General features: G+C 54.8%; 2 protein-coding genes across 2 annotated transcripts; both read right to left on the minus strand.

Moving 5' to 3' along the window:
* Nucleotides 1–584: 584 nt before the first annotated feature.
* Nucleotides 585–20,932, minus strand: SCAMP4 (secretory carrier membrane protein 4). The gene is made up of 7 exons (XM_063111069.1): nt 20,878–20,932; nt 11,295–11,344; nt 9,646–9,774; nt 8,989–9,145; nt 6,835–6,936; nt 2,469–2,586; nt 585–771 (listed from the first exon to the last, which is right to left on the minus strand). The coding sequence occupies exons 2-7, from the start codon at nt 11,299–11,301 to the stop codon at nt 592–594; spliced, it is 693 nt and encodes a 230-aa protein (XP_062967139.1). The 5' UTR covers nt 11,302–11,344; nt 20,878–20,932; the 3' UTR covers nt 585–591.
* Nucleotides 13,515–20,924, minus strand: ADAT3 (adenosine deaminase tRNA specific 3). Its single transcript, XM_063111067.1, has 2 exons — nt 20,878–20,924; nt 13,515–14,572 (listed from the first exon to the last, which is right to left on the minus strand). Exon 2 carries the CDS (start codon nt 14,554–14,556, stop codon nt 13,516–13,518), a length of 1,041 nt encoding a protein of 346 aa, XP_062967137.1. The 5' UTR covers nt 14,557–14,572; nt 20,878–20,924; the 3' UTR covers nt 13,515.
* Nucleotides 20,933–25,167: the final 4,235 nt, after the last annotated feature.

A 25,167-nucleotide genomic window follows, 5' to 3' on the forward strand; every position in this document is an offset into this window, starting at 1 on the left:
CCTGCCTGCGTGCCCCGTGGGCTGCTCTGTGGAGTCATTAGCTGTGGAAGGGGACTTTGGAGGATAACAAAGCATGGGACTGGGCTGTACAATGTGCCCCTCGGCCGCCTGCGGGGACTGCGAGCTGGTGCTGTAAGGCCTCTTCCTGCTTCAGGTCCAGGGAGTCTGCCCTGGTGACGGGTGGGTGGTGGGCAGAGACGGAGCCCAGTGCCAGGAGGGCTCCCGCTTCAGCCGCTGGCTGCTCTGGAAGGACGGGAGGGCGGTCAGCCTGCTGCCACCTCCCCCGGGGGGTGCGGCTGGTCAGCCCCATGCAACCTGGGGAGAAAAGGCTGTGCCTGCTGCGTCATAGACATCATGGCGACCGCACGCTTTCAGGAGCAAGAGGGTATCCTTTTGCAGGTGACAGGGTCAGCCAGCAGCCAGGCAGTGCTTGCAAGGAGCTCTGCTCTCTGCCCTGGCTGAGGAAGCCCCTGGTTAGGCCCACCTGGGAGGGTGTGGGGACAGACACTCTAGGCCTCACCGGACTGAGGGCGGTGGTGGGAATGGAGGGGCAGGGGATGGCAGGCAGGCCGCAGGGCTGGCCAGCTTCCTCTAAGGCCACTGGCTGCCACTGGCTGGGTAGTTGGGCACAGTGGGGTACTCGGGCAGGCTGTTCCCGGAGAAGTTGTTGTACTGGGCCTCCCGCGACGGAGGGTTCCGCCAAGCACCCGTGCTCCACTCTGTCTGCGCCTTCTGGAAGCTTCCGCCGCCCCCTCGGTAGATCCTGTGCACCTGCAGGTACACAGGACGGGGAGGTGGAGAACAGAAGATCAGTGCATCCATGGATGAGAGAGACCTGCTCTTGGTTAGAGTGAGGCTTCCTTCTCTTCTTGAGTGTCCATAAATAACACCCCTGTTCTTTAACTATAAATAGTCTTTGTAAGGCTAGCCCATGGCTCACTTGGTAGGGTGCGGTGCTGATAACACCAAGGCCAGGGGTTCAGATCCTATATAGGGATGGCCGGTTTGCTCACTGGCTGAGCGTGGTGCTGACAACACAAAGCCAGGGGTTGAGATCCCCTTACCGGTCATCTTTTTAAAAAAATAAAATTAAATAAATAAATAAATAAATAAATAGTCTTTGTAGAAACTTTAGAAAATGCAAGGGGAGGGCCGGCCTGTGGCTCACTTGGGAGAGTGTAGTGCTGATAACACCAAGCCAAGGGTTGAGATCCCCTTACTGGTCATCTTTAAAAAAAAAAAAAAGAAAATGCAGGGGAGCCAAAACTGTGGACTCAGAAGCCCCTGCCATGAGCTCTGGCCCCGGGTCACTTCTGTGTTGATAAAGTCCATGGCCAAGCTAGCATTTCTTTCGTGGAAAGGGCTCATCTGTGGGCAGGTCTGGGGGCTTATCTTTCCCTGTGGAGCACAGTCTCCACCACTTCTCCTGTGGCACTGCCAGTCATCGCCATGTGGCATGGCCAGGCCTCAGCCATTGGGTAGTGACCACACAACCAGGCCCTGGAGGCTGACAGCCTGTTGCATGTCCCTGGCCTGACACTTGAGCCATCAGTGAGTTTGAACATGCAAAGCCGCTTGGGCAGAGCTGGCACAGGAAAACACACAATAAACTCGTTATAATCATTAGTTGTCAATCCCAGGCCGTGGGATCCACTCTTCTTTAGGCATGTCTGTGACAGTTTCCCGGCAGAGACTCCTAGTGATGGACTGCAGACATGCCACCACTCAGAAAGACTGTGCCTGCCTGCCCCAGCCACACCTCTGACAACACTAGCTGTCCTATTTCTAGAAACCGTAGTCATTTCAGTAAGCAAAAAATGAGGGCTGGCCAGTAGGTCACTTGGTAGAGCAGGGTACTGATAACACCAAGGTCAAGCGTTCGGATCCCGTACTGGCCAACCACCAACAAAAAAGCAAAAAATGGCATTTTGTTTTCACTTGATGTCCTTGACTGTGAGCCCAGTGAGCCCAGTTGAACACCTTTGTTATCTCCCAATGGAATTCGTCCCTTGCTGTGCAACTGTCTGTCTACCTGCATTAAATATTGATTTCTTCAGCGGGGGCGGGGGGTGGGGATACAGAACAGAGGTGGCCCAGGGCTGTGTCCTCAGAACGCCAGGCAGCTGTGAGGCCCCCCACTGGGGTCAGGAACCTGGGCTTGGGGGGGGGGGCACCCTCACTGGCCGGAGGGGCTCAAGCACGCCTTCCTTCTGGAGTCTGGAATCTCACGCCTGCCAGGCAGAGGGGGCTACGTGAACCACCCCCCATAAGACCCATGGGCTCTAGGTCTCTGTGCACTTGCCTGGGATGACACATCACATATGTCACAATGGCCCATTGCTGGGGATGGAGCACGTCCTGCGCAACTCCCCCGGGGGAGGATTCTGGAAGCCATGTCTGGGCTCCCCCAAGGTCACAAACCTAGGATGGTCAGATGAGCATGGGAACTGGGGGAGAGCTGGACTCACCTTCATGATCACAATGGCCATCATGGCAGCCGACAGGGAGAACATGATGGCCGGCAGCAGCATGACCACGGCAGCCCCAATGCTGTTCTGGAAGAAACTGATTGCTGCCAGCCAACCACTGCAGGGGCAAAAGAAAGTGTGGGCTCCAGCATGCCCCAGACAGGGTACACTGTCCTTCCTATGTAAAGAGCTCTGACAAATCAACAAGAAAAAGATAAACAACTCTTGGAGAAATGGACAATCCATACGGACAACTATGTTGTCCTATGTAGGAAATGATGCCCAAGCCCACCATGAAGACATGCAAGTGAGAACAACCTGTCACTTTTCTGCCATCACACCAGCAAGCTTCATGTGTGTGCAGGAATGGAGAAATGAGCACTACCCTGTTAGTGACTCTTTGAGGAAGGCAAGTGGACATTGGCTATGAAAAGACTTAAATGCTTATTTATTTTACCCCTTGTAGTCCACTTCTAAGAATTTATCCCATGCAACTGTTTGTAATAACGAAACTGAGAATAACCTAAATGTGCACTGTCTGAGAGCAACGCAAACGTAAACTGTGCAACTCCCACACAGCGGAGTATTAAGGAGACATTCAGAAAACAAGAAGGGAGGGCCAGCCCCATGGTTCACTCGGGAGAGTGTGGCGCTGGTAGCACCGAGGCCGCGGGTTCGGATCCTATATAGGGATGGCCAGTGCGCTCACTGGCTGAGCGTGGTGCAGACCACACCGTGCCGAGGGTTGCGATCCCCTTACTGGTCAGGGGAAAAAAAAAAAAAAAAGTCTGTGTATGGAAGAACATTCAACATTCATCAGGTGTCCATTCGCCTGGTAGCGGGCAGGAACTATGGTATCTTTGTGCTATTTTCTAAACAGGTAATAAAACCACAAGTTTAAAATTCAGGAAACTTAAGAGAATAGACAACTAATAGCGTCCGTCTTGCAGACTCCCCTCCCCAGCCTGCAGGCAACCAGCATAACCATCTACTGTGGGTCCTAGAAAGTGTGCAAAGATGTGTGCACACGTGTGCAGGTGGGCGTACGATGCACGCACCCCTGCCTGCGAAACGGCAGCACCTGTGCACGTGGGCCGCTCACCAGCTCTCCATGCGGTGGTTTTGCTCAGAGCTTCCCGTAGCAGTACGTGAAAGGCCTTCATGTTCTCTTTGCCATTTAAAAATTTTTCTTCTTTCTATTTTTAAAATAAACTTCCATTCTGGAATAACTTTAGGTTTACAGAAAGTGGCCAGACGCTGCAGAGAGCTCCCACATGCCATGGTGGCCATCAATGTGTGTGGCATGCCTAAGGTGCAGATGCACTGCTCAGATGCCAGGGCCACCTGCAAAAGCCAGGGCCCGGCAGCCCTATGCTGCCTGGGTGGGGCCACCTCACGTTGACTCAGCCAGGCCCTGCTAAGGGTTAGCTGTGCAGGTTGTTTCCAGCCCTCAGCGACCACAAATAATGCTGTGGCTCATAATCTGGAGCTGTCACCCACAGCGAAAGATGGGGCACTGGTAGAGCCACTCAGGGCATGGCGGGTTGTCACGATTTGCCCCACCGGTAGCACACCAATTGTGGGACCTCTATTAGGCAGTGTGGACAGGGAGCTGCCCTGGCACTGGGCCGTCCTCTATACACCCAAGGCTGGGTGGCCTCGTCTTCTCTAAAGGCCACCTGCATTTCCTTGTCTGAGACTGTTCACTTTAGCCATCTTGGGCTTTGGCACATGCTAGGGTTTCTCATACTGATCTTTAGGAAACAACACAATGTTTCAAGAAAAGGAGAGCTAGGTCACTGCCGTCCAGTGTGCGTGAGGAGGGAGAGGCCAGAGGAGCCTCTGCAAGTCCCGCAATGGGCTGGCTCCATGCTGGGTGACAGTGACCTGCAGAAGCCTGTGCACCAGCCTGTATTCCGATTTGACACACAGCTAAGGAGAAATGTACCAAACGCAACTCAGTACCCTGAACAGAAGAAGGGCATCGATGGAAAAGCTGGACAGACCTGAAGCAGCCCGCAGCTTCATGAGTGGCACGGCCCCCATGCAAAGCTCTTGGATGTGCCGAAGAGGAGATGCTAGCGGGGCAGCCGGGCAGGGGGACAGGGCACTCTGTCCGATCTCTACAAAGTTCTACAAATTCCAAGTCACTCCAAAGTTCCCAGTGTATCTGAGAACCCAGCAGTAAGTGCAGGACACGTGGGGCAGGGTAAGCACTTCTGTGCGTCTGACGTCAGGGCATTGCTGTTAGCTTCTTAGGGTGATGACTGTATTGGGGCTGCACACACATTTTACTTATTTTTAAAGTCTTTCCCTATCAGAGATCCACATGGAAATATCCCACGGGCTAGGCTGCCAGTTTTCTCCCAGATCCCAGGAGGGGGGAGACTCCAGGTGGGGGGGATCCTCAGGAGGGGGAACAGACCCCAGGAGGGGGCAGACCACAACGTACTACCTCCTCTGCCCTCCAGACTCAGATCGGGACCCAGACCCACGAGTACACCAGCGAAAGGCAAAGGCCATACTGATGTCTGTGCAGGGCTCCTCCACGCGAGGGAGAGAACGAACCTCACTTTGCAGGGAAGGGAATGATGCTTAAAAGACAGGTGACACATGTCCTAGAAATGACCTGTAGTGGACTGAATTATGTCTCCCCAAAACTCACTGAAGTTTAATTGTATCCCCCAAGCTTTATGTATTAGTAACTTAGCCCCCACTGGGACTGTTAAGAGGGTGGGAGATCCTATGATGGTAATTGAAAGGTGGAGCCTTGAAGAGGTGATTAGATTGTAGGACCTGCAGTAGTGAATGGATTAAAAATGGTGGTCAGCGGCGTGGTTCTGAGGGCTTTAAAAGAAGAGCACATGAGAGTCTGTCTCTCTCTGCTATCTCTGCTTCCACCATCTTGCAATATGAGACCCCTGGGTCACTGCTGCCACCACCAGGTGGACTTTGGACTTCCTAGCCTTGGAATCTGTAAGCAATAAATTTGATTTTCTTTATAAATCACCCAGTTCCGTGTACTTTGGTATAAGCAACAAAAATGGACTAATATAGACCGTAAGTGAGAAGTGGACGATTTCAACTCTGCACAGGAGCAGAGCACAGGAGCAGATGGACAGAAGGAAGGAAGCCACATGATCGAGGCTTAAATCCATGCGGGAGGCCTCAGATCACAAAGAAAGTGACCAGCTCAGCATGCGGAGGACAGGCTGGCAGTGCACCCCAGACAGAGAAAAACCCTGAAGTGGAACACAAGGGCAACGGATGCCCCATGCGGAGCGGCAGAAGAAACAGAACAAGCAGAACAAGAGACCTTGAGGATGTGGTCCAGGAGACCAGCCTGGCCACGCAGACTCGGAAAGCTCCTGCCGGTCCGAGAAAACGTAACAGAGACCCACGTCGGGACACACCGGGGCAGCACACAAGAGCTGAGAGGGTAAAATAAACAGCTCTGCCGGCACCAAGAAAACAAGAGAACAAAAGAAAGGCTGAGCTCGGTATCTCATGCCATGCTAAATGCCACAAGCTGTGACCAGCTGAGTAACAGTCGCCCCAAGGATGTCCCCATCTTGACCCCTGGGACCTGTGGATATGTCACCTCCTGTGGCAGAAGAGACTCTGCAGATGGGATGAAGTTAAAGACCTTGAGATGGGAAATCATCCTGGGTTACCTGGGGGCCCAGTGTCCTCACAGGGTCCTCATAAGAGGGGGCAGGAGGGTCAGAGTCGGAGAGAGGCTGGAGGATGCGCTGCTGGCTTTGCAGATGGAGGAAGGGGCCACGCACGAGGGCTGTGGGTGCCTCTAGAAGGTGGGAAAGGAGGACATGGGTCCTCCCCTGGAGCCTCCAGGAGGGACCAGCCCTGCCCACAGCTTGCCTTTAGTCTTCTGACCTCCAGAACTATTAGAGGATAAACGTTTCATTTTAAGTCACTAAGTTTGAGGTCATTTGTTACAGAAGCCACAGAAGCCTCACAAAACATGCTAAAAGCAAACAAACATAAGACAGGGAGAAGACGCCAGCATTTCAAGAGTGTCTCTCTAGATGATGAGGTTTCAGGTGGGGCCACTAGTTGTCCTTCTCCAGGGGCACAGTGCTGGGCCGTGCTGCCCCATCTCCCCAGCAGCCAGGTGTGGCTGGGTAACAGTGTTATGGCTGATAGGATGTGGGCGTGCCTCCCGCGGAGCAGACGCCCCCACCCCTGCACACCACCTCCTTGGACTGCTCGCCACAGCAGGGAGCAGACGTCTGTCCCCAGGCACTTCGTGCTTCAGGTCTGTGCGACCCAGCCCGCAGCCTGCGCTGGCCGACGTGCACACGGTATCCACGCGTGCCACCTGCAACACTTAGGGAGGAAAGCTCACCATGCACCCCATCCTGAGAAGCCGATCGCCTGGATGACAGTCAGGACAAACTGGGCTCCAAAGATGAAGAAAAACGCCATGAAGTTAAAGGAGCTGTCGGCTCTGCAGAGAGACAGGAAACACAGCTGTTAGTCACCTCGGCCCAGCCGTCCCAGATGCACACCCACAAGGAGGTGGCTGGCAGGAAGGGCAGTCCCGGGGCCCTCTCATCTGTTTAGATATTGACACATGCACTATCATGCACTCTCATGCACTATCACATGTGTGCTCACACTGGGCTCTGACCACAAAGGGTCATAGCACGGCTCCTTAGCAAGATGCCATAACCCCCTCGTCTAAGCTGGTTAGAACTTAAGAGGTTCTAACGCTTTCTGAAGATGTTACCATGCCCAGCATGGCAGGCTGTGGAGGAGACTGCAGGGAAGGGTGGGGAGAGGCAGAGAAGCTTCTGGAAGCTCAGGACTGCTTCCTGGCTCTTCCTGAAGCCCAGCTGTGCTCTGGCTTGCGGCTGCCCCAAGCCAGCCCCTGACATTCAGCCCCTTTGTGCTTCAGCAAACATGAGTGGGCATCTGTTTCCTGTCTTCAAGGAGAGCCTTCCTGACTCACACTAAGTGGCTGAGATCAGGGGCCATCTGGGGTGAAAACGAGACAGGGCTGAGTGCGTGGGGGGGGGGTGGGCTGGGGGCACATGCTCACAGCAGATGATGCTTGATAACCACCACAGGGTGCACACAGCCTATTGTCCACCAACAGATGAACAGACACACACAGAGCGGCCCATCCACACTCTGGAACATCATTCAGCCATGAAAAGGAACGAGACTCTGACACACGCTAGCACGTGGATGGACCTCGAACATATCACACTCAGTGACAGATGACAGACACAAAAGGCCACATAGTGTGTGATTCCATTTACATGAAATGTCCCGAACAGGCCAATCCACAGAGACAGAAAGTGGACTCCTGGTTGCTGGGGGCTGGGCAAGGGGCTGGGAGTGACGCTGACAGGGACAGGACTTCCTTTTGGGATGATGAGAAACTTATGGAATTAGGGGTGCTGGCTGCATGTAAGAAAATAATCAAGTGATTCATTTTCAGAAATGACTTATCTGAGGGTGTTTTAACTGATTCAGGCCCAGCCCGAAAGTTGTCTAACTGGTCCAGCCCATTCCTGGAGAGCTGCAGGTAGAGCTCTCCTTGACATGGTAATTAGTTACTAGCCACCATTGTTTTTTTCATTTCCTGGTGTTTCACCCTTCACAGGGCTTAAGCGGGCCTTTTTCATGGGCTTGTCCCGAGCCCCTAGACAAAGGAATTCCTTGCAAGGGGATAATAAATCTTAGGCGTCATTCAGGAAGATTACGCACCTGTAGTACTCAGCCAATGAGGAAGTGGGGGGAGGGATTTGTGTACTAAGGAATAAATTGCTATAGCCTTTTTCCGTCTGCCTGTCCCATTCACAGACACCCGAACCTTGCAAGGCTGTAATTAAAGTCTCACTTCGCTGTATGTCATGTCTCTGTGTCCATCCTCTGGCATTTAGATGGGTGAGGGCATCTCTCACACTGCACAACTCTGTGAAAGTACTAAATTCCACTGCGTTGTACACTTTAAGTATGTGGTATGTGAAGCGTATCTTTTTTTTTTTTTTTTTTTGACCGGTAAGAGGATTGCAACCCTCAGCTCGGTGTGGTCCGCACCACGCTCAGCCAGTGAGCGCACCGGCCATCCTTATATAGGATCCGAACCCGCGGCCTCGGCGCTACAGCGCCGCACTCTCCCGAGTGAGCCACGGGTCCGGCCCTGTGAAGCGTATCTTAATGGAGTTTTTATCAGCAGGCAGCAGGGGGATTTGGCCTATGGCTGGAGCTTGCCAACTCCTGATAGAAACTCTCACTCTGACCAGACAAGAGAAAGGGGCAGTTACTAACAGCAGGGCCAGGGCCCCATGTGTAGACCAGGACTGTCCTGCGCAAGCCAGGGCCAGGTTCCCTCTGTGTGAGAAACAGTGGCAGAAACAGAATACACGTGGGAAGGTGTCTTGGTCACTAGCAATTCTGAGCAGACTATTTGTGCCGGATGCTTCCCGAGACCCCCCGAGAGTGCAGTGCAGGCACAGGCTGGCCTTGTGCCCTGGCGGCTCCCACTCACCGGAAGGCCTTGTAGACGGGTCGGAACCAGCACACGTAGCCACAGGGGCTGAACAGCAGCAGCCAGACCAAGGCCAGGCCAAAGTTGGCTCCCGAGCCACCACCGATCCACCAGGCCAGGCAGGCAATGAGGTTGACCCCGAGGGTAGCACAGTAAACTGAGGGAAAAAGGTGAACAGGAGGCTGAGCTGAGACACCTGCCGGGCCATAGGGACATTTGTGGGGCCCTGGGGACACCTGCTGGACATTGAGGACACCTGTTTTGCCACAGGGTTGCCTGCTGGGCACTGGGGACTCACATCTGCCCATCCCCTCCAAGCCTCACTCCCCCACATGACAGCTGAGCTGGGTGAGCTGGGGCAGCGCAGCCAGGCCCAGGATGCCAGCCTTGCTCACCACAGGGACCACGGGGCCCAGAGATGGGCTCAGGTGGACAGAGAGTTCCTGCCCGGGCTGCTGTGTCCACCCAATGATGCCACCTCAAGACAGAGTTTTATTACAGAGACAGGACATAGCCCAGGCTTCACAGCCCGAAGACAGGCAGCTTCATCACCTGTAGTCTCAGGGTTCATCCGGGTGCCCCTTGCCCTTGGCACCTGTGCTGGAACCAGCCCTGCCTCCCACTCGCCCCATGCTGCCCAGCCTGCCCATGGCTCACACATCCACAGCTGGTAGATCCTCTTCACCAGCACCTGGTGCTCGATGGGGATCTCATCGGAGAAGTTCTGGTAGAAGCAGGGCTTCAGGGGGATGAACCCAGGCAGGGGCGGGAAGTTGTTCTCCTTTTCTGCAGGAGAGAGAACCCCACGGACAAAACCAGGCTGTGGGAGGCCCAAAGATGGCCCCCAAAGACAGCCCTGTCCTGATCCCCGGAGCCTGTGGATACGTCACCTCCCATGGCAAAGGGACTCCACAGATGGGATGGAGCTAAGTACCTTAAGATGGAACATCATCCTGGGTTACCCGGGGCCCAGTGTCCTCAAAGGGTCCTCATAAGAGGGGGCAGGAGGGTCAGAGGCAGAGAGACTGGAAGACGCTGCACTGCTGGCTTTGCAGATGGAAGAAAGGGCCATGCACCGAGGGCTGCAGGAGCCTCTAGAAGCTGGGAAAGGAGGACACGGGTCCTGCCCTGGAGCCTCCAGGAGGGACCAGCCCTGCCCACGCCTTGACTTTAGCCCAGTGAGGCCTTTGTCCGACTCTGACCTCCAGAACTGCCCACTATCAAATTTCACTGTTTTAAGTCACTATGATTGTGATAGTTTCTTACAACAGCCACAGGAGATAATATACAGACTCAGTAGGCAGAGTCCAAATGCTGTGGACATCTGTGAATGCAGGGAAGGTGCTGGCAAGTAGAGTACAGCAGTTTCCTGGGGCTTCCATAACAAAGCACTACAGTCTGGGGGTTAAAACAACAGTGATTTATGCTCTCCCAGTTCTGGAGAACAGAAGTCTAAAATCCAGGTGAGGCAAGGCTGCGTCCCTCTGAAGGCTCTGGGTGGAGGCTCCCTCCTGCCTCTTCCAGCTTCTGGGGCTTCAGGTGTCCCTTGGCTTGTGGCTGTGTCCCTCCAGTCTCTGCCTCTGCCTTCACACTGTCTGCTCTGCGTCTGTGTCCAAATTTCCCTCTTCTTTTTTTTTTTTTAAAGATGACTGGTAAGGGGATCTTAACCCTTGACTTGATGTTGTCAGCACCACGCTCACCCAGTGAGCCACGGGCCATCCTTACACAGGGATCCAAACCCGTGGCCTTGGAGTTGTCAGCACCACACTCTCCCAAGTGAGCCACAGGCCAGCCCAAATTTCCCTCTTCTTATAGGGACACGAGTCACTGGATAAAGGCCCAGTCAACTTAATCTTAACTTGATTGTATCCATAAAGACTCCATTTCTAAGTAAGGTCCCATTCACAGGTTCCAGGGGTCAGAACGTGGACACATCTTTATGGGGGACACAATTCACCCTCAGCAGGGAGTCACATCACGGGCACCCGCAGGCAGACAATGAACAAGACAGATGGGGACTCCATCCTTCAGGGGCTCCCACGCCAGGGGAGGAGGCCTGGGAAGGAGGTGACCCTGCTAGTCCCGATGCAGCAGCTTTGTAGGTGTGAATACAGTTGTGCCAAGCCATGGTGCCCAAGGTGCCCAAAGGCAGGAAGCTTGGTGGGGCAGGGTCAGGGACGGCAGGCCTGGGATGCCACAGTATGACAATGGGCCAGGGCCCAGGGCTCATGAGGCTGCTATTGTCCTCCTCTGCCCAGGGATCCTTCCCTGGAAGCACGGAGATGCCGCCTCCCAGGGTGACTCACCTGGCATTTCTGCTGCAGCCGACCTGGCGCGGGGCTGAAGCCTGTGCCACCTGCAGGGAAGACAGGACAGTTAGGGCTCCCTCAGCCAACGGGGGACCTAGGGCCACTCTGGGTAGGGTGCTCTCTGCCAGGCTGCCTGCTGAAACGCCCCTGGAAGGGCTGGCCCCATGGCTCACACGGGAGAGTACAGTGCCGATAGCGCCGAGGCCACAGGTTCGGACCCTATATAGGGATGGCCAGTGCACTCACTGGTTGAGCGTGGTGCGGATGACACCAAGCCAAGGGTTAAGATCCCCTTACCGGTCAAAACCTGCCCCCCCGAAAGTGCCTGGTATCAGGGCTCTGGCCAGAAAGGCTATGGGCTTGGCTGGCACCACAGGCCCAGACATGGAAGTGACAGGCACCCCCTCCCCTCAGAACCCAGTGGCACCATCATGCTACAGCTCCTCCCCCACACAGCCCTGGAACCAGGATGTGCCTGAGCTCCCGGCCCCCACCCCGACTCCTGCCTTGAGCCCATGGTAGACCTGAGCATCTCCTGCCTGCTGTAAGGCCTGACTTCCCAGTGAACCACCAAGAACTGGGTTCAAGCTCACTGCTGTGTGACCTTGGGCAAGGCACACCACCTCTCTGGGCCACAGTTTTTGCCCCTGTATGCCTCGCAGGGCCAAGGACCCACCACAGCCCAAGTAGCACCTGTGGCCCTTCTGCGACAGAACCCCATGAGCTTGGGTCGTGGAGCGGCCCCACCCCAGGCTGCCCCTACTCACGCAATGAGCAGCATTTGGCCTGGGCTATGGGGCCAGCGGACAGACCTGCTGTCCTCAGGTAGTGGGCCAGGTCAATGTGGCCATGCACAGAGCTCGTCTAGTCATCACGGCCCAGTGGGGTCTGAACTGCCCCCAGCTTCTATTTTTTTTTTTTTTTTTTAAAGATGACCGGTAAGGGGATCTTAACCCTTGACTTGGTGTTGTCAGCTCCACGCTCAGCCAGTGAGCCAACCGGCCATCCCTATATGGGATCCGAACCTGTGGCCTCAGTGTTATCAGCACCACACTCTCCCGAGTGAGCCATGGGCCGGCCCCTGCCCCCAGCTTCTAGACTGGGAATGGGTGTGAGGAGGTGGACTCCGTGTGTGAGCTGGGGACCTGCTTCTCACCCGCCACTAGGGGAAAAGGTTCCAGTGACACCAGTGCCCCAGGTCCAACCCCTGCTAGATGTGGTGCCACCAGCCAGGTAGGCTTCCCTTCGAGTGTCTGGATGGGACACCCTACTGCCCTGCCCTGTCCCTCAGCCACTCCCTCCTCTCATGTGGAAGATGTGTTAGAAGCAGTGGTGGGTCTGCTGCCCCCCACTGCAATGACCGAGCATGCCTGTGGCTCCTCCTGCCCCCTGCCACCTCTGCTCCAGCCAGCCCTGGCCCCGGGGTCCTGTCTGCTGCATGGGCTCGCTAGGCAGCACCCCTGTCCTGTCCTGAGAGGCTGGGACGTCCCCCTAGCAATGAGGGTCCTCAGGGCAAGCAGGTCCTGGGACCCCAGCAGCACCTGTGGGGGCTGGATAGACATTTGCTGGATGGACCAATGGGCCCTGCTCCGAGTCCCACATAAACAGATGGTTGCAGGCCTAACTGTCCCATGACAGACTCATGCTGTCCTCTTTGGGTAAACAGGCAGCAGAAGGAGCCTTCAGTCCAGCTGCCCAAGGCTGGTGGCTGTGCCCGGGTCTACACTCCAGAGCAGGCAGGGAGGGATCACCTGGGTGCCCTCCTCTGCCACAGAAACAAACCTGAGCCTCTGACCACACCTGCATCAGCAGGTCCCCTCCCCTTTACAAGCCATCCAGACCCCACCACGCAGACCGCCTGCCCCCGTGCAGGCCCCAGGGACCCCCGACACCCTGCACCTCTGTCAACAGACACCAACTTGGCTTTGGGCTGTTTATTTTCATACATCAGAGCTGCTCCCTGACACCCGAAACAAAGGGGACACAATCACAGAGAACCGCGAGACCACAGCTTGGGGGCTGGACCCCCACTGAGGTCAAGTCCAGGGAACAGCTCGCTCCAAGTGGAAATGAGCCCAGGCGCTCCTCACTTCCTGGTGGACTGGGCTGGAGGGCACCAGCACACACAGGCAGGTAGTGAGTGTCCTTACAACTGAGGCAGGGTCACGCCCCGGGAAGACGTGGAAGCAGAGAAAGTTCCAGAGTAGGAGGGGCTAGCCTACGTGTCAGGGTCCAGCCAACGGCACTGGTCTTCGAGGATGCCTCGGAATACCTGGAAGCGGTGGTTGAGGTCGGGCCGGGCGTGGAGGCGGAAGCGGGTACCCAGGGCACCATCAGGAGAGGGCGCCCCATAGAAGACGCGCTGGATGCGGGAATGCACCAGGGCCATGGCACACATGGCACAGGGCTCGCGAGTGACGTAGAGGTCGTAGCCAGTGCACACGTAGGGGAGGCCATCCTCATCCTCGTCCAGCTTGCGCACAGTGCCCGCCCAGATGGCCTGGGGGGCCACGGCAAAGGAGCAGGTGGGGTGGGGCCTGAGGTCATGGGCACCCCGGCCCTGGCCCTGGGCCACAAGGTCCACACACACCATGACAGCATGCAGCAGGGGGCTGGCTGCACCGCGGCAGTCGTGGCCCGTGGCCAGCACATGGCCTGAGGCCGGCTCCACCACCACGGCTCCCACAGCCCGCAGGCCCCGAGCTGCTGCCCGCTGCGCCGCCTGCACGGCTTGTTCCATGTGGCTCTGCATCACGGCCCGCTCCTGTGCTGAGAAAAGCCGCCCGGCCAGGGCACTGGTCACCTGCTTGTCCTCATGGAAGGATGTGGGCCAATGGGCCCGAGCCTCCTCAAACTGGCCCCTGGTCAGGGGCGGCCGGGCGGGCACGAGCACCAGGAAGGGTTGACCCAGGCCACGGGGATCCACAGCCGGCCGCGGGAGGAGCTCAGCCAATGAGCGCGTGCCCGCAGCCGGCCCCGCCAGGCATAGCAGCATCTCCAGCGCACGCGGGCTGCTGGTGTCACAGCGGGGCCGCACCCGCTTGAGGTGTGGCTGGGCGGGCAGTGGGTGGACGGCTGACACCTCCCTGAGCAGGCGCGAGGTCTGGCGCGCGTCGAGCACCGGCGCAGCATAGGCCGGCACCAGCTCCACGGCCCCGGACTGCTGCTCAGACAGGACTGGGAGGGCTTGCCATGGCGCTGGCGCTCGCTGCGGGCTCCTGGCCTCCTCAGGCCCTCGCTGCTCCGTGGTGGGTTCCATCCTCGCGAGGCTCTGACTGTGGGAGACAGATTGGAGCACAGCATCATCGGTCAGCCGCAGAGGCCTGGGTGAGCCGGGGAGTCCACGAAGCGTGTGCTGCACGAGCCTGAACCAGCCGAATCTGCAGGCTTATCCAGGAGATCCAGCCCAGTGACCTGCATCCCTGGTCATGCTGACTCACGTCCTACTGACTCCTGGTTTGCACAGTTTAAAGTGCCACTGGTTTTGTAAAATTGACATATAACTCATATACCATAATATACATCATCTTACAGGGTACAATTAATTCTCTGGCTTTTAGTATGTTTGGAGCTGCGCGACCATCACTGCTATCAAGCTCCAGAACGTTCTCATCATGCCCCTCCCTCACCCCACACACACATCAACCCCCAGCAACATCTCCAGAAGTCAGAGATTGGCAGCACAAGCATCTGACATGCCGTGACTGGTTTCAAGATGGAGGTGCCACATGGCCAGGAACTAGAGCAACCGCCTGCTGATGGCCAGCAAGGCTTCAGGTCAAGGAACTGACTCTGCCAACAGCCTGCATGTGTTGGGAACCAGTCTCTCCCAAGTCGAGCCTCCAGGTGGGAATGCAGCCCCGGCTGACACCTGGATCCAGCCTGGTGAGGCTCTGAACAGAGGACCAGCCATGCTATTTCCAGGCACCCAACCTACAGGACTGAGAGCTGACAGGTAGATGTCACTTTAGTAGTTTGCTGCACAGTGACAGGAAATGGACACGCCAGGCTTGGGGGCCATAGGACCACCTCCCATAACAACACAGCCCAGCACTAATACAGAGCGGCCACCTCCAGGTAGTTTCTGCAGAAGTCTCACCAGCCTGGCCTGCAGAAGGCTGAACAGAAAGAAGACCGTGTGGGCTGGCTGGTTAGCTCAGTTGGTTAGAGAGCGGTGTCAATAACACCAAGGTCAAGGGTTCAGATCCCTATACTGGCCAGCTGCCAAATAAAGCAAAAATAAAATAAAGTAAAATAAATTAGGCAGACCACAGAACGAAAGTCCTGGAGCACAGCCCTTGCCGATGGGCCAGCTTCCTGTCCGATGGACAAGGTCTCTGCAGCCCTAGTGGACTCTGGCTGTCTAGTGGGGCCTGAGCCCAAGCCTCCCCCACCTCCTCCAAGGGAAACGGGGCTGCGTGAGGGGGCCCAGGCCTGAGCACACCTCTGTGGGCTGGCCTGGGAACCAGCATCACCCCATCTGGGCCTCCTGCTAACGCCTCCTGCCTGCAGGGTGCTATACCAAGTGCTCTCCCCTGAAACCTCACAGACTGACGTGCCAGCCCCGTGATCATCGCCACCGTACCGGCGAGGAAAGTACGGCTGCGGGAGTCCTTCCACTGGAGAGGAGCAGGGCTGGCCAGGGCCCCCTGGCTCTTGGCCCTCAGAACAAACCCCTGACACCTCCCCCACCAAGAGCAAGAGGAGAGCCCACCCTTAGGGGGCACAGACAGCAAGTGAGGGGAGGTGGGCACCCGCTGGGGACAGTGAGTCTGTGGAGGAACAGGCAACCCCACAGTGTGGGAGGAGGGATTTCATGCACAGGGATACGGTGCTCCCCGCCACCTACCCAGCCCAAGTCTGCCCCAGCCACCTTGCCCACCACATCCCCTGTGAAGGCCATGCCAGCACTAAGTCCAGCCCAGCCTGGCATCTGAGGCTCACCCATAACACACACCAGCATCTCAGCCTGACCCCAATTAGGCGGAACCTGAGGAAGAGATGGCTGCAGTGCTGGGGACAGCTGCACAGCCACCCAGCCACCGCCACACCATGCAGAACAGAGCTTGCACCACAGGCTCTGTTTCTGCAAATGATGGACATCCTCCCAGCAAATGACTGAGCCTGGAGGGGGTCTTGGGACCCCCAATACACACACTGTCCACATGACATGAAGATATTGCCCCCATTCACACAGGAGCTGGTGTGGCACAGGGAGACTGAGACAGGCAGTCACCGCTGGGCCTGGGTCCAGAACAGTGCTCAGGCAAAGACCCTCCAGACAGACAGAGACACGGACTGAGCACCGCCAGGGCCCAGGGAGAAGCTTTCCCCAGCGGGCTCAAAGCCAACTTACAAAGGAAACATCCTTAGGGCCACCACTCTCAGGGGTTTCTTAAGCTGAAAGAGACCAGCCCAGTGACACCAGCAGTGAGGAAAGGCAAGAGATGAGAGAGGGGGATAAAGGAACCAGCATGGAAACACAACAGACCGAGGTGGCCCCACATGAGCCCAAGCCCATGCTCCTCTGTGTCCTTACTGCCCTGTTCGTCCAGAAGTGGGAACAAGAAATGATGCAATCTAGACAGAGTACGCCAGACACGGCAGTGGGACACTTCCCACAGTGACGGACACCAGAGCCTCAGCCAGGGGAAGAAACTCCCACTGACTGAGGCCCACAAGCTGACCCTCGGCTGGAAACCCCATCACCTCCACAGCACAAACCAGGGGCTGGCAAACTGCAGCCAGAGAGTGGGCCTCCTGCAGCCAGTTCCTTTATGACTCAGTCAGCGTTTCCTGGGGGTCTCCGTGGGCCGGGTGAGGACTCGGTGACAGGAGTTGGTGGAAGAGAGATGGACACTAAGCACACAGAACACTCAAGGGAATAACTCCAAGTGCAGAGTGTCGGTGCTGCTATAGACTGAAAGCCTGCGTCCCCCCAAATTCATGCTGAACTCCTAACTCCCAAGGTGACAGTCCTAGGATGGGGAGCCTTTGGGAGATGAGGTAATGGGGTGGAGCCTTCCTGAATGGGATCAGTGGATTTATGAAAGAGACCCCAGAGAGCCGCCTCACCCCTTCCAGCACGTGAGGACACAGTGAGAAGGCGCCGTCTATGAACCCGGAAGCCCTCACCAGACACAGACTCTGCCATGCCTTGATCTTGGACTTCCAGTCTCCAGAACTGTGACAAATAAATGTCTCCTGCTTCTAAGCCACCCAGCCTATGGTATTTTGTTACAGCAGCCTGAATGGACTAAGACGCGGGTATCCAAGGAGACTCTCCCCTAGGAAGATTCACACTCATTGCTCTTACACGTAAATCGTATTTTTTCTTTTCATCACACAACTGATGATAGGGACAATTTAGGAAAAAACAGAAAAACTGCACATTATGTGAAAGTAAGGGGATGAACTGTTCTGCTCTGTTCAGTTCGGCAGCCACCGCCCAGGGCGGCTACCGACAGCTGAGCTGTGGCTGCTCTGACCCGAGCGGTGCCGTGAGCCTCAATCTACCCTGGATTCTGGAGACTTCACATGAAAGGAAGAACATCAACCATCTCATTGGTGTTTCTTTGCATTGATCACAGGGCTGGCTGGTGAGCTCAGTTGGTTAGGGCGTGGTGCTGATAACACCGAGGCCCAGGGTTCAAGCCCTGTACTGGCCAGCCGCCAAAACAAAAACAACCAAACAGAAAGATTAATTCCAACCTGTCTCTTAGTACTTTTTAAAAAGGTGGCTCTTGGGCCGAGCCTGTGGCGCACTCGGGACAGTGCGGCGCTGGGAGCGCAGCGATGCTCCCGCCGCGGGTTCGGATCCTATATAGGAATGGCCAGTGCACTCACTGGCTGAGTACCAGTCATGAAAAAGACAAAAAAAAAAAAAATAAATAAAATAAAAATAAATAAATAAATAAAAATAAAAAGGTGGCTCTTAAGCAGCTTATTACCTGTGCAGCTCATATTATATTTCTACCAGACAGTGCTGCCCTAGATGACATTAGAGATAAACTACTGATAATCTTAAAATGATTTCAGATGATGTGAAACTCCACTGCCCACCCAGATCATCCCATCCCTGCAGGCGTCTTGGTGTAGATGACCCTTGCCCCCCAGCCCCTCCCCATGGACAGGACGTGTTTAAACCATTTCACAACTGTGGGCTTTACTCTTTGTCACACGCAGCCAGGGGTGCCCCATAGGATGGGTAATCAAAGCTCCGCTGTTTATTCATTGACCAGGCTCCTCAGATGGCAAACTAGGGGACCCTGACTGGGATGATGCGTCCTAAGCTTAAAACACGAGTCTGGCAAAGGTACAGAGCTAAAGGTGCCGGTGGGAGCGCTAAGAGTGAAAATGTGCAGGTGACACCTAGTGTCCCTCAAGCACCTGGTGCCACCACAGTTGCTGCTGCTTCAGGCTCCGTGACAGGCAGGGACTACGGTGGCCAACTTGCTGGATCCTCCCGCCGTGCACAACACATCCAGGACCCCATGGCCCACATGGCCCGTCTGGGCCACAAAAGCTCCACTGTCCCTGGACAAAAGACAAACACAGCCCCCTTTGTCCCTCCAAGAGTACAACCTCTGTCTGATGAAAAACAAAATGAGTGACACAAAAAGGAGGCTGCCATCGGGACACCACAGCCTGGGCCCGCCAACCCCTAGGGAACACGGTTAAAACATCATGGGATGTTTGCAAGGACAGGACAGATTGGCCATTTACGTTCATTCTGGTACTGCCCATGGTGGTCACTGCTCACTGTCCAGGGGAGGGCCAGCTCAACCTTGAGAGCAGCTCCTCCCCCACCCGCTGCAGCCAGTGGAGACAGTGGCTGGACCAGGGAGATGGGACCGACAGCAATTCCCCCCAGCAGCTTAGGACCACCTGCCCCTTTCTATGGGGGGCTTCTGCCACTCCCTTCACAGCACCCGTCCAGAAAACAGGCAAGTACTGGAACTCCTCAGGCCACTGGAGAGCCACATCCACCCCAGATGGGCTGTGGAACTGGGGTCCTTGCAGGAGCGGACACACATGGCCCTGGCCCTGCCCTAGAGGCTGTTAAAGCAGATTGGACACTTCCTGGCTGAGACCTCAGGCACCAGTCCTAACTCCTCCCTGCTGCAGCTTCCACCCCTGTGAAATGGGAAATCAAGCAGGGTTATCAGGAGCAGGAAGTGAGAAAACGCAAGAGGAGCCCTGTACTGTCTTAGGAAGCAGCAACACTCCACAAATGAGCCCACACCGCCTCCAAAAACAAAGTGGCATGACTCGTGCGTTTTGCGCTGGGGACAGTGGAGCTTTTGTGGCCCAGACAGGCCACGTGGGCCATGTGGTCTTGGGCGTGTTGTGCACGGCCAAAGGATCCAGCAATCTGGTGCTAGCAGAGTCCAGGAGGGCTCCTCGGAGGCAGTTACCCACAGCCAGGCCTGGAACGCGGGTGACATGGGAAGGAATCCCGACCAGAAGGAACAGCCAACACCGAGTCTCATCTCAGCACGGGCCCAGAGTCTGGGTGGGCGCTTGGTTCTCATGGGGTTTCCAGGACTGGGCCTCGCTGAACGGAGAGGGGGCCCGGAATCTGCATTTGTAACGAGCTCCCCAAAGAGGAGAGTCACCAGATGAAATGCAGACCAGGAAAAAACACAGGCCAATCGGTTGAATGTGAATTTCAAGTACGCTAATAACCTTTTCAGCATAAGTAAATCCGACGCACCTTGTGGGATACACTTATACTAGAAAAAGAAGAAAGAAGGCATTGCTTCAACATTATTCGAATTTTTTTTTTAATTTATTTTTTATTTTTTTAAAAGATGACCGGTAAGGGGATCTTAACCCTTGACTTGGTGTTGTCAGCACCACGCTCACCCAGTGAGCAAACCGGCCATCCCTATATGGGATCCGAACCCGTGGCCTTGGTGTTATCAGCACCACACTCTCCCGAGTGAGCCACGGGCCGGCCCAACATTATTCGAATTTAACGGGGATTTTATTTGCTGAGCCTGGCTACCCTCCAAGGGGGCCGTCTCTGCACGAAAGCTGGAGAACCTCGGGCCGTGGCGGGGGTGGGGTGTGGGAGAGAACCGGGGTCCAGCTTATAAAAAGGCCTTTAAAACCCAGCCTTCCAATAACTCCTAGGAATGGTGGTCAACTTCTAGCTGGATGGAAAGACTGGGGACCTTCACCTAAAGGCAAACACGGGGTGTGGAGGAGGACGCCAGCGGGGATGCAGACCGGAGGCAGGGGACTGGCTACGATGACCCGCGGCTGGGCTCACCGGAAGCAGCTGCGGCGCACGGGGTCGCCGGCCCGGGCCGCAGGGGCGCGCGCAAGCGCAGGAAGGCGACGGGCCGGCGAGCGGGGTCCGAGGCCCGGTCGGGCCCGCGCGCACGCGCACTCGCGCGGCCTCCAGGTGCCCCCCGCATACGCCTGCTTAAGGTGCGCGCGAGCCTGGCCCGGGACCCCCTTCCTGGCCCCCGCGCGGCCGGCACCTCCCCCACCGCCAAGACCCCCAGTCGCTGCCCCAGCGCCCCCTCCGCGGGAGCCCGGGAGACCCCGAGACGCGTGGCCGCGCGCCTACCTGAAGGAGACGGGCACGAGCGCCGCGCTTCGCCAAGTCTTAGCAACCGCCCCGCCCCGCCTGCGCCGCGGGGTACGACGGGAGCGTAGTTCCAGGGGCGGGGCCGGCGCGCTGCCAAGGCGGAGCCTGGACTACAATCCCCACAAGGCCACGCGCGCGGCCGCCTGGCTTCGCTCCTCTCCGGAATTACGCGCACGTGACCCATTGGAGGGCGGGGGCCCTGAGCGAGCTCAGGGTTGACGATTTGAGACCCGTCAGGTGGCCGAAGAAAATTAGGACCCTGAAGGACCTTTGGGAAATCAGCAAAGGCGGGTGACTGAGGAGGCAGAGGGGGGACCTGACACCCGTCTGCACCTGCTCCGTGACCTCGGTCCCCAGAGACCGAGCTGAGACCAGGTTCCAGTTCTGCCCTGAGGTGATTACGGTCTGCATGCCTCAGTTTTCCCATCTGTACAGTAGGCGAAGGGGACCTCTTGCAAAACACGCAAATTTTGTGAGCAATTCCAGCTGAGCAGTTTTAACCCAGTGGTTCTCAGCTAGGGGTGATTCTGCCCCCACTCCCCACCCCCCACCCCAGACACTGGGCGATGTCTGGAGACATTTGTGTTTGTCACGACTGGGGGATGGTTGCTCCTGGGATGGAGCGGGTGGAGGCCAGGGACGCCGCTCAGCACCTGCAGTGCCCAGGACAGCTCCAAATGCTGACAGCGCAGAGGTTTGGAATCCTAGGTTTAAACCCATTGCTCAAGTAAAGAGATAATTCAGGTCTAGAAAGGGCCCTAAGGGAAAAACACAATTGTGATTTTTCCATGTTCTCCCTGTGACCTTGGGTAAATCACTGCTTCCCTCCCGCAAAAACCAAGGAATTGCCTGCCAAAATTTGTAGATACTCCTCCCTGGGAAGGAGTGGCTGCAGGGAGGCCCCCCTCTTCCTGCAGTCTCCATCCACCCAGCTCTTCATCCCTGCAGAACCTGGAGAGTGGGGTCCCCATGTGCTTTTCTTCTTAGTTTGCAAAGCATTGCCTGGTCTCCTCATCTGTTTCCTGGGTAAAATAACATTCCAGGAAACTATTTTGCTTTCAGCTAGTTGCTTATTTTTTCTTTTCTAACTAAAAACTCAGACTAATGGGAGCTTTACTTTTCCTGTGTTTAGCTTACAGATCTCTCCATCCCTGGATTTCTCATTCAAGCTAGAGCCCCTCTTTGCAGATTGTTTAAAAAACAAGGAAAAAAAGAGGGCCTTTAATCGGCAAGTCGTTAAAAGCAAAGCCTAGATTTTTTGCACCTCAGAAAGTAAACCTCTTCAATGTCTTTTTGTGCATATTTTTAATTTCCCAAAATCCAAAAAGGACACGCAGGTTGAATGTAAAATGGTACAGCTGCTGTGGAAAACAGGTTGGTGGGTCCTCGAAAAGTTAAACACAGGATTATCCTATGACCCAGCACTTCCACACGTAGGTACATGCCCCAAAGAATTAAAGGCAGGGACTTAAACATATACTTGTTCACACATGTTCATAGCAGCTTATTCACAATAGCCAGAGGGTAGAAACAACCCAAGTGTCCATGGACAGAAAAAAGGATAAACACAGTGTGGTCCTCCATACAATGGAGTAGTATTCACCCCTAGTCCTGGATCAGGGGATCAGTAAGAGGTGGTGTTGCTTTGCCCCCAATGGATTTGTCACCCCATTTCCCCTGGGTGACAGAGCTGTAAAGGATTACTCAAAACCCATCTCTTCTGAGCAGTGAGAAGCCCCGAAGTGGTTAACCTTCCTGGGACCCTCCAGCGAGAGGCAACCCTTCCTTGGGAAATTAACCCCAAATTGGGGTTCTCTTCCTTCATCTATTTTCCAGACCAGGAAGTTACAGGAAGAGAACATAGGTGGGGTTATAGTTTAACAATATAGGCTGGTAACTTTCAGTGAAACAAGCCAGATGACTTTCCAGTAAACAATTAAGTGGTCCTATCAACACAAGCTTGATCTTAGCAAACATTCCTTCTCCCTCCAGCAATTTTCCAGTATCTACACATCTCAGTCAGTAACTAGTCTGTCCTTGAGCCAGCAACCCTGCTGTGCCACAAATCTTTATCTTACACCAGAGACTTTATAGCCTGAGGAAAATTTCCAGTCCTCTGCAAGGTCAATATTTGAAACTGCAAGGCTTTGGAAAACCAGGCCCTGTGAGGTACATTTGCTTTATGAATATTCCACAAGGTGGGGGAACCAGAATCTGACTGGGACAGGAAGCCCTACTCTAGGCCTGGACGCTGTAGCTGCATCTGCATTATGTCCACTCAGTGCCCAGCTCCCCCAATTTTTTGTGGGAGACTGTCCGTCCCATATGATGTCACTGCCAATTCAGACCTAGCAATCAGAGCATTTCCCTCCCCCCAGCCACAGTGATTGGTTCAGGAATGAACATGTGAATTAAGTGGGACCAATGAGAGCCAGCCCTGAGACTTTGAAATATTAGCAGAGTGGCTCTCTTTATGCCACAGGGTATAAGTCCAGAGCTGGCTGCCAGCAGTCGTTTCTGCTACCCAACAGTTGAGCTTGTCTGAGAATGAAGCCAAAACAGAAGAGAGCAGAACCCAGAGAGGAAGAGAAGTGCTTTAATGACATTGTTTAAGCGCCTGAATCCAGCCATGCCTGAATCAGTACATCCTTGGGCTTTCCTACGTAGGTGAGAAAAATGCTTCCTTCTTCCCTCTAAGGTCTTCGGCTGGTCTATGAATTAAAACGACATAAGGCAGATTAACAGGGGAAAATAACTTTAATTATATATGTGTGCATGAAAGTCTGTCGAAAGTATGAGACTCAGGCCAGCCCGTGGCTCACTCGGTAGAGTGCGGTGCTGATAACACCAAGGCCACGGGTTCGGATCCTATATAGGGATGGCTGGTTAGCTCACTGGCTGAGCATGGTGCTGACAACACCAAGCCAAGGGCTGAGATCCCCTTACTGGTCATCTTTAAAAAAAAAAAAAAGAAAAGAAAGTATGAGACTCAAGGAAATAGCCCGTTGATGGAGACATGTATCACCCTGAGCTACAGAAAGAAATAGGGGTTTGAGGCTGGTGGGACGTGATGGGGACAAATTATGGAAAGGGAAGGAGAGAAAATGTGTGATGCAGAAAGGTTGCCTTGCTATGCAGATAAAAGGTCTCTCAGGTGATAAAAGTTCTCTCTGATTAGCTGTCTTCCTGCTGCAGATACCTTTACTGATGAAAATTCCCTTTATAAATGTAAATTTCCTTTATGACATGAGAAATTTATAGTTTCTTTAAAGCAGTTGAGGGGGCGGTAAAGAGCTTTTTCTCCATTGGCTGGTTCTCCATTTCTTTTAGCTCAAAATAATCAATATGCCAAGGTGGCATATTCTGGAGTGACATGTTCTGAATCCTTTCACCTTTTTTTGTTTTGTTTCTTTGGGGTCTTTTGTTTTGCTTTGTTTGGGGGCTTAAGCTAGTTTAAGTCATGATTTCAGTTCTTTGTAAACAAAGAGCCTCTATTGGTGAAGTCTCTTTTTCGTTGACATTGTTTATTATCCCGTATCTTTCAAAAGTAAGATGAACCTCAAGACTCAAAGCAGGGGCTGACTGGTCAGCTCAGTTGGTTAGAGCCCAGTATTATAAGACCAAGGTCAAGGGTTCGAATCCGGATACCGACCAGCATCTACAAACAAAAACAAAAACAAAAACCAGACTCATAGCAACAGGCAAGTGTCCAGTTCCAAATGACTGCAAAATCATGAAATTGGTTCCCTAATTGTCAGCCTAGGGGTAGCAGAGAACACCTTGGAGTCAGTCTGAAGCCTGGGTCAACCGCTGCTGAGTTGTGTCGATACAAACTCTTCTGCCTCCAACAGCAGCCAAGAATTGAGTCCAGGGGAGGCGGTGGCTTCACCCCAAGGACCTCTCCCTGTCTCCATGGAGCCGGGGCAGAAATCAACTCTCCTGGTGCCAAGTTATGTGGCTTTTGTCTGTTGGTTCATTATCCCTTGACTTTTTGAGGTTGCTCCGGACAGATTTATGGGTCCTGGTGTTTCCCACTTCTGTGTCAATCCTCAGACAAGGGTATTCCCAGAAACAGGATAGGGGAACTTCCTACAAGTGCCCAGGGAAGGCAGATTAAAGTCCAAGTAGAGCTTGACAAAAAGGGGAAAGTTGCCATCTCCTTTGTTCCAGAGGATATAGGACACTTTGCTGCCCCTAGCAGGTCTGTCAATAAATGAATCCCTGGCTACCTCCCCAGACTGAGGGCTCCATAATCACAACCCAACCCCA

Source organism: Cynocephalus volans, chromosome 10 (genome assembly GCF_027409185.1).
Source record: "Cynocephalus volans isolate mCynVol1 chromosome 10, mCynVol1.pri, whole genome shotgun sequence".
NCBI classification, from domain to species: domain Eukaryota; kingdom Metazoa; phylum Chordata; class Mammalia; order Dermoptera; family Cynocephalidae; genus Cynocephalus; species Cynocephalus volans.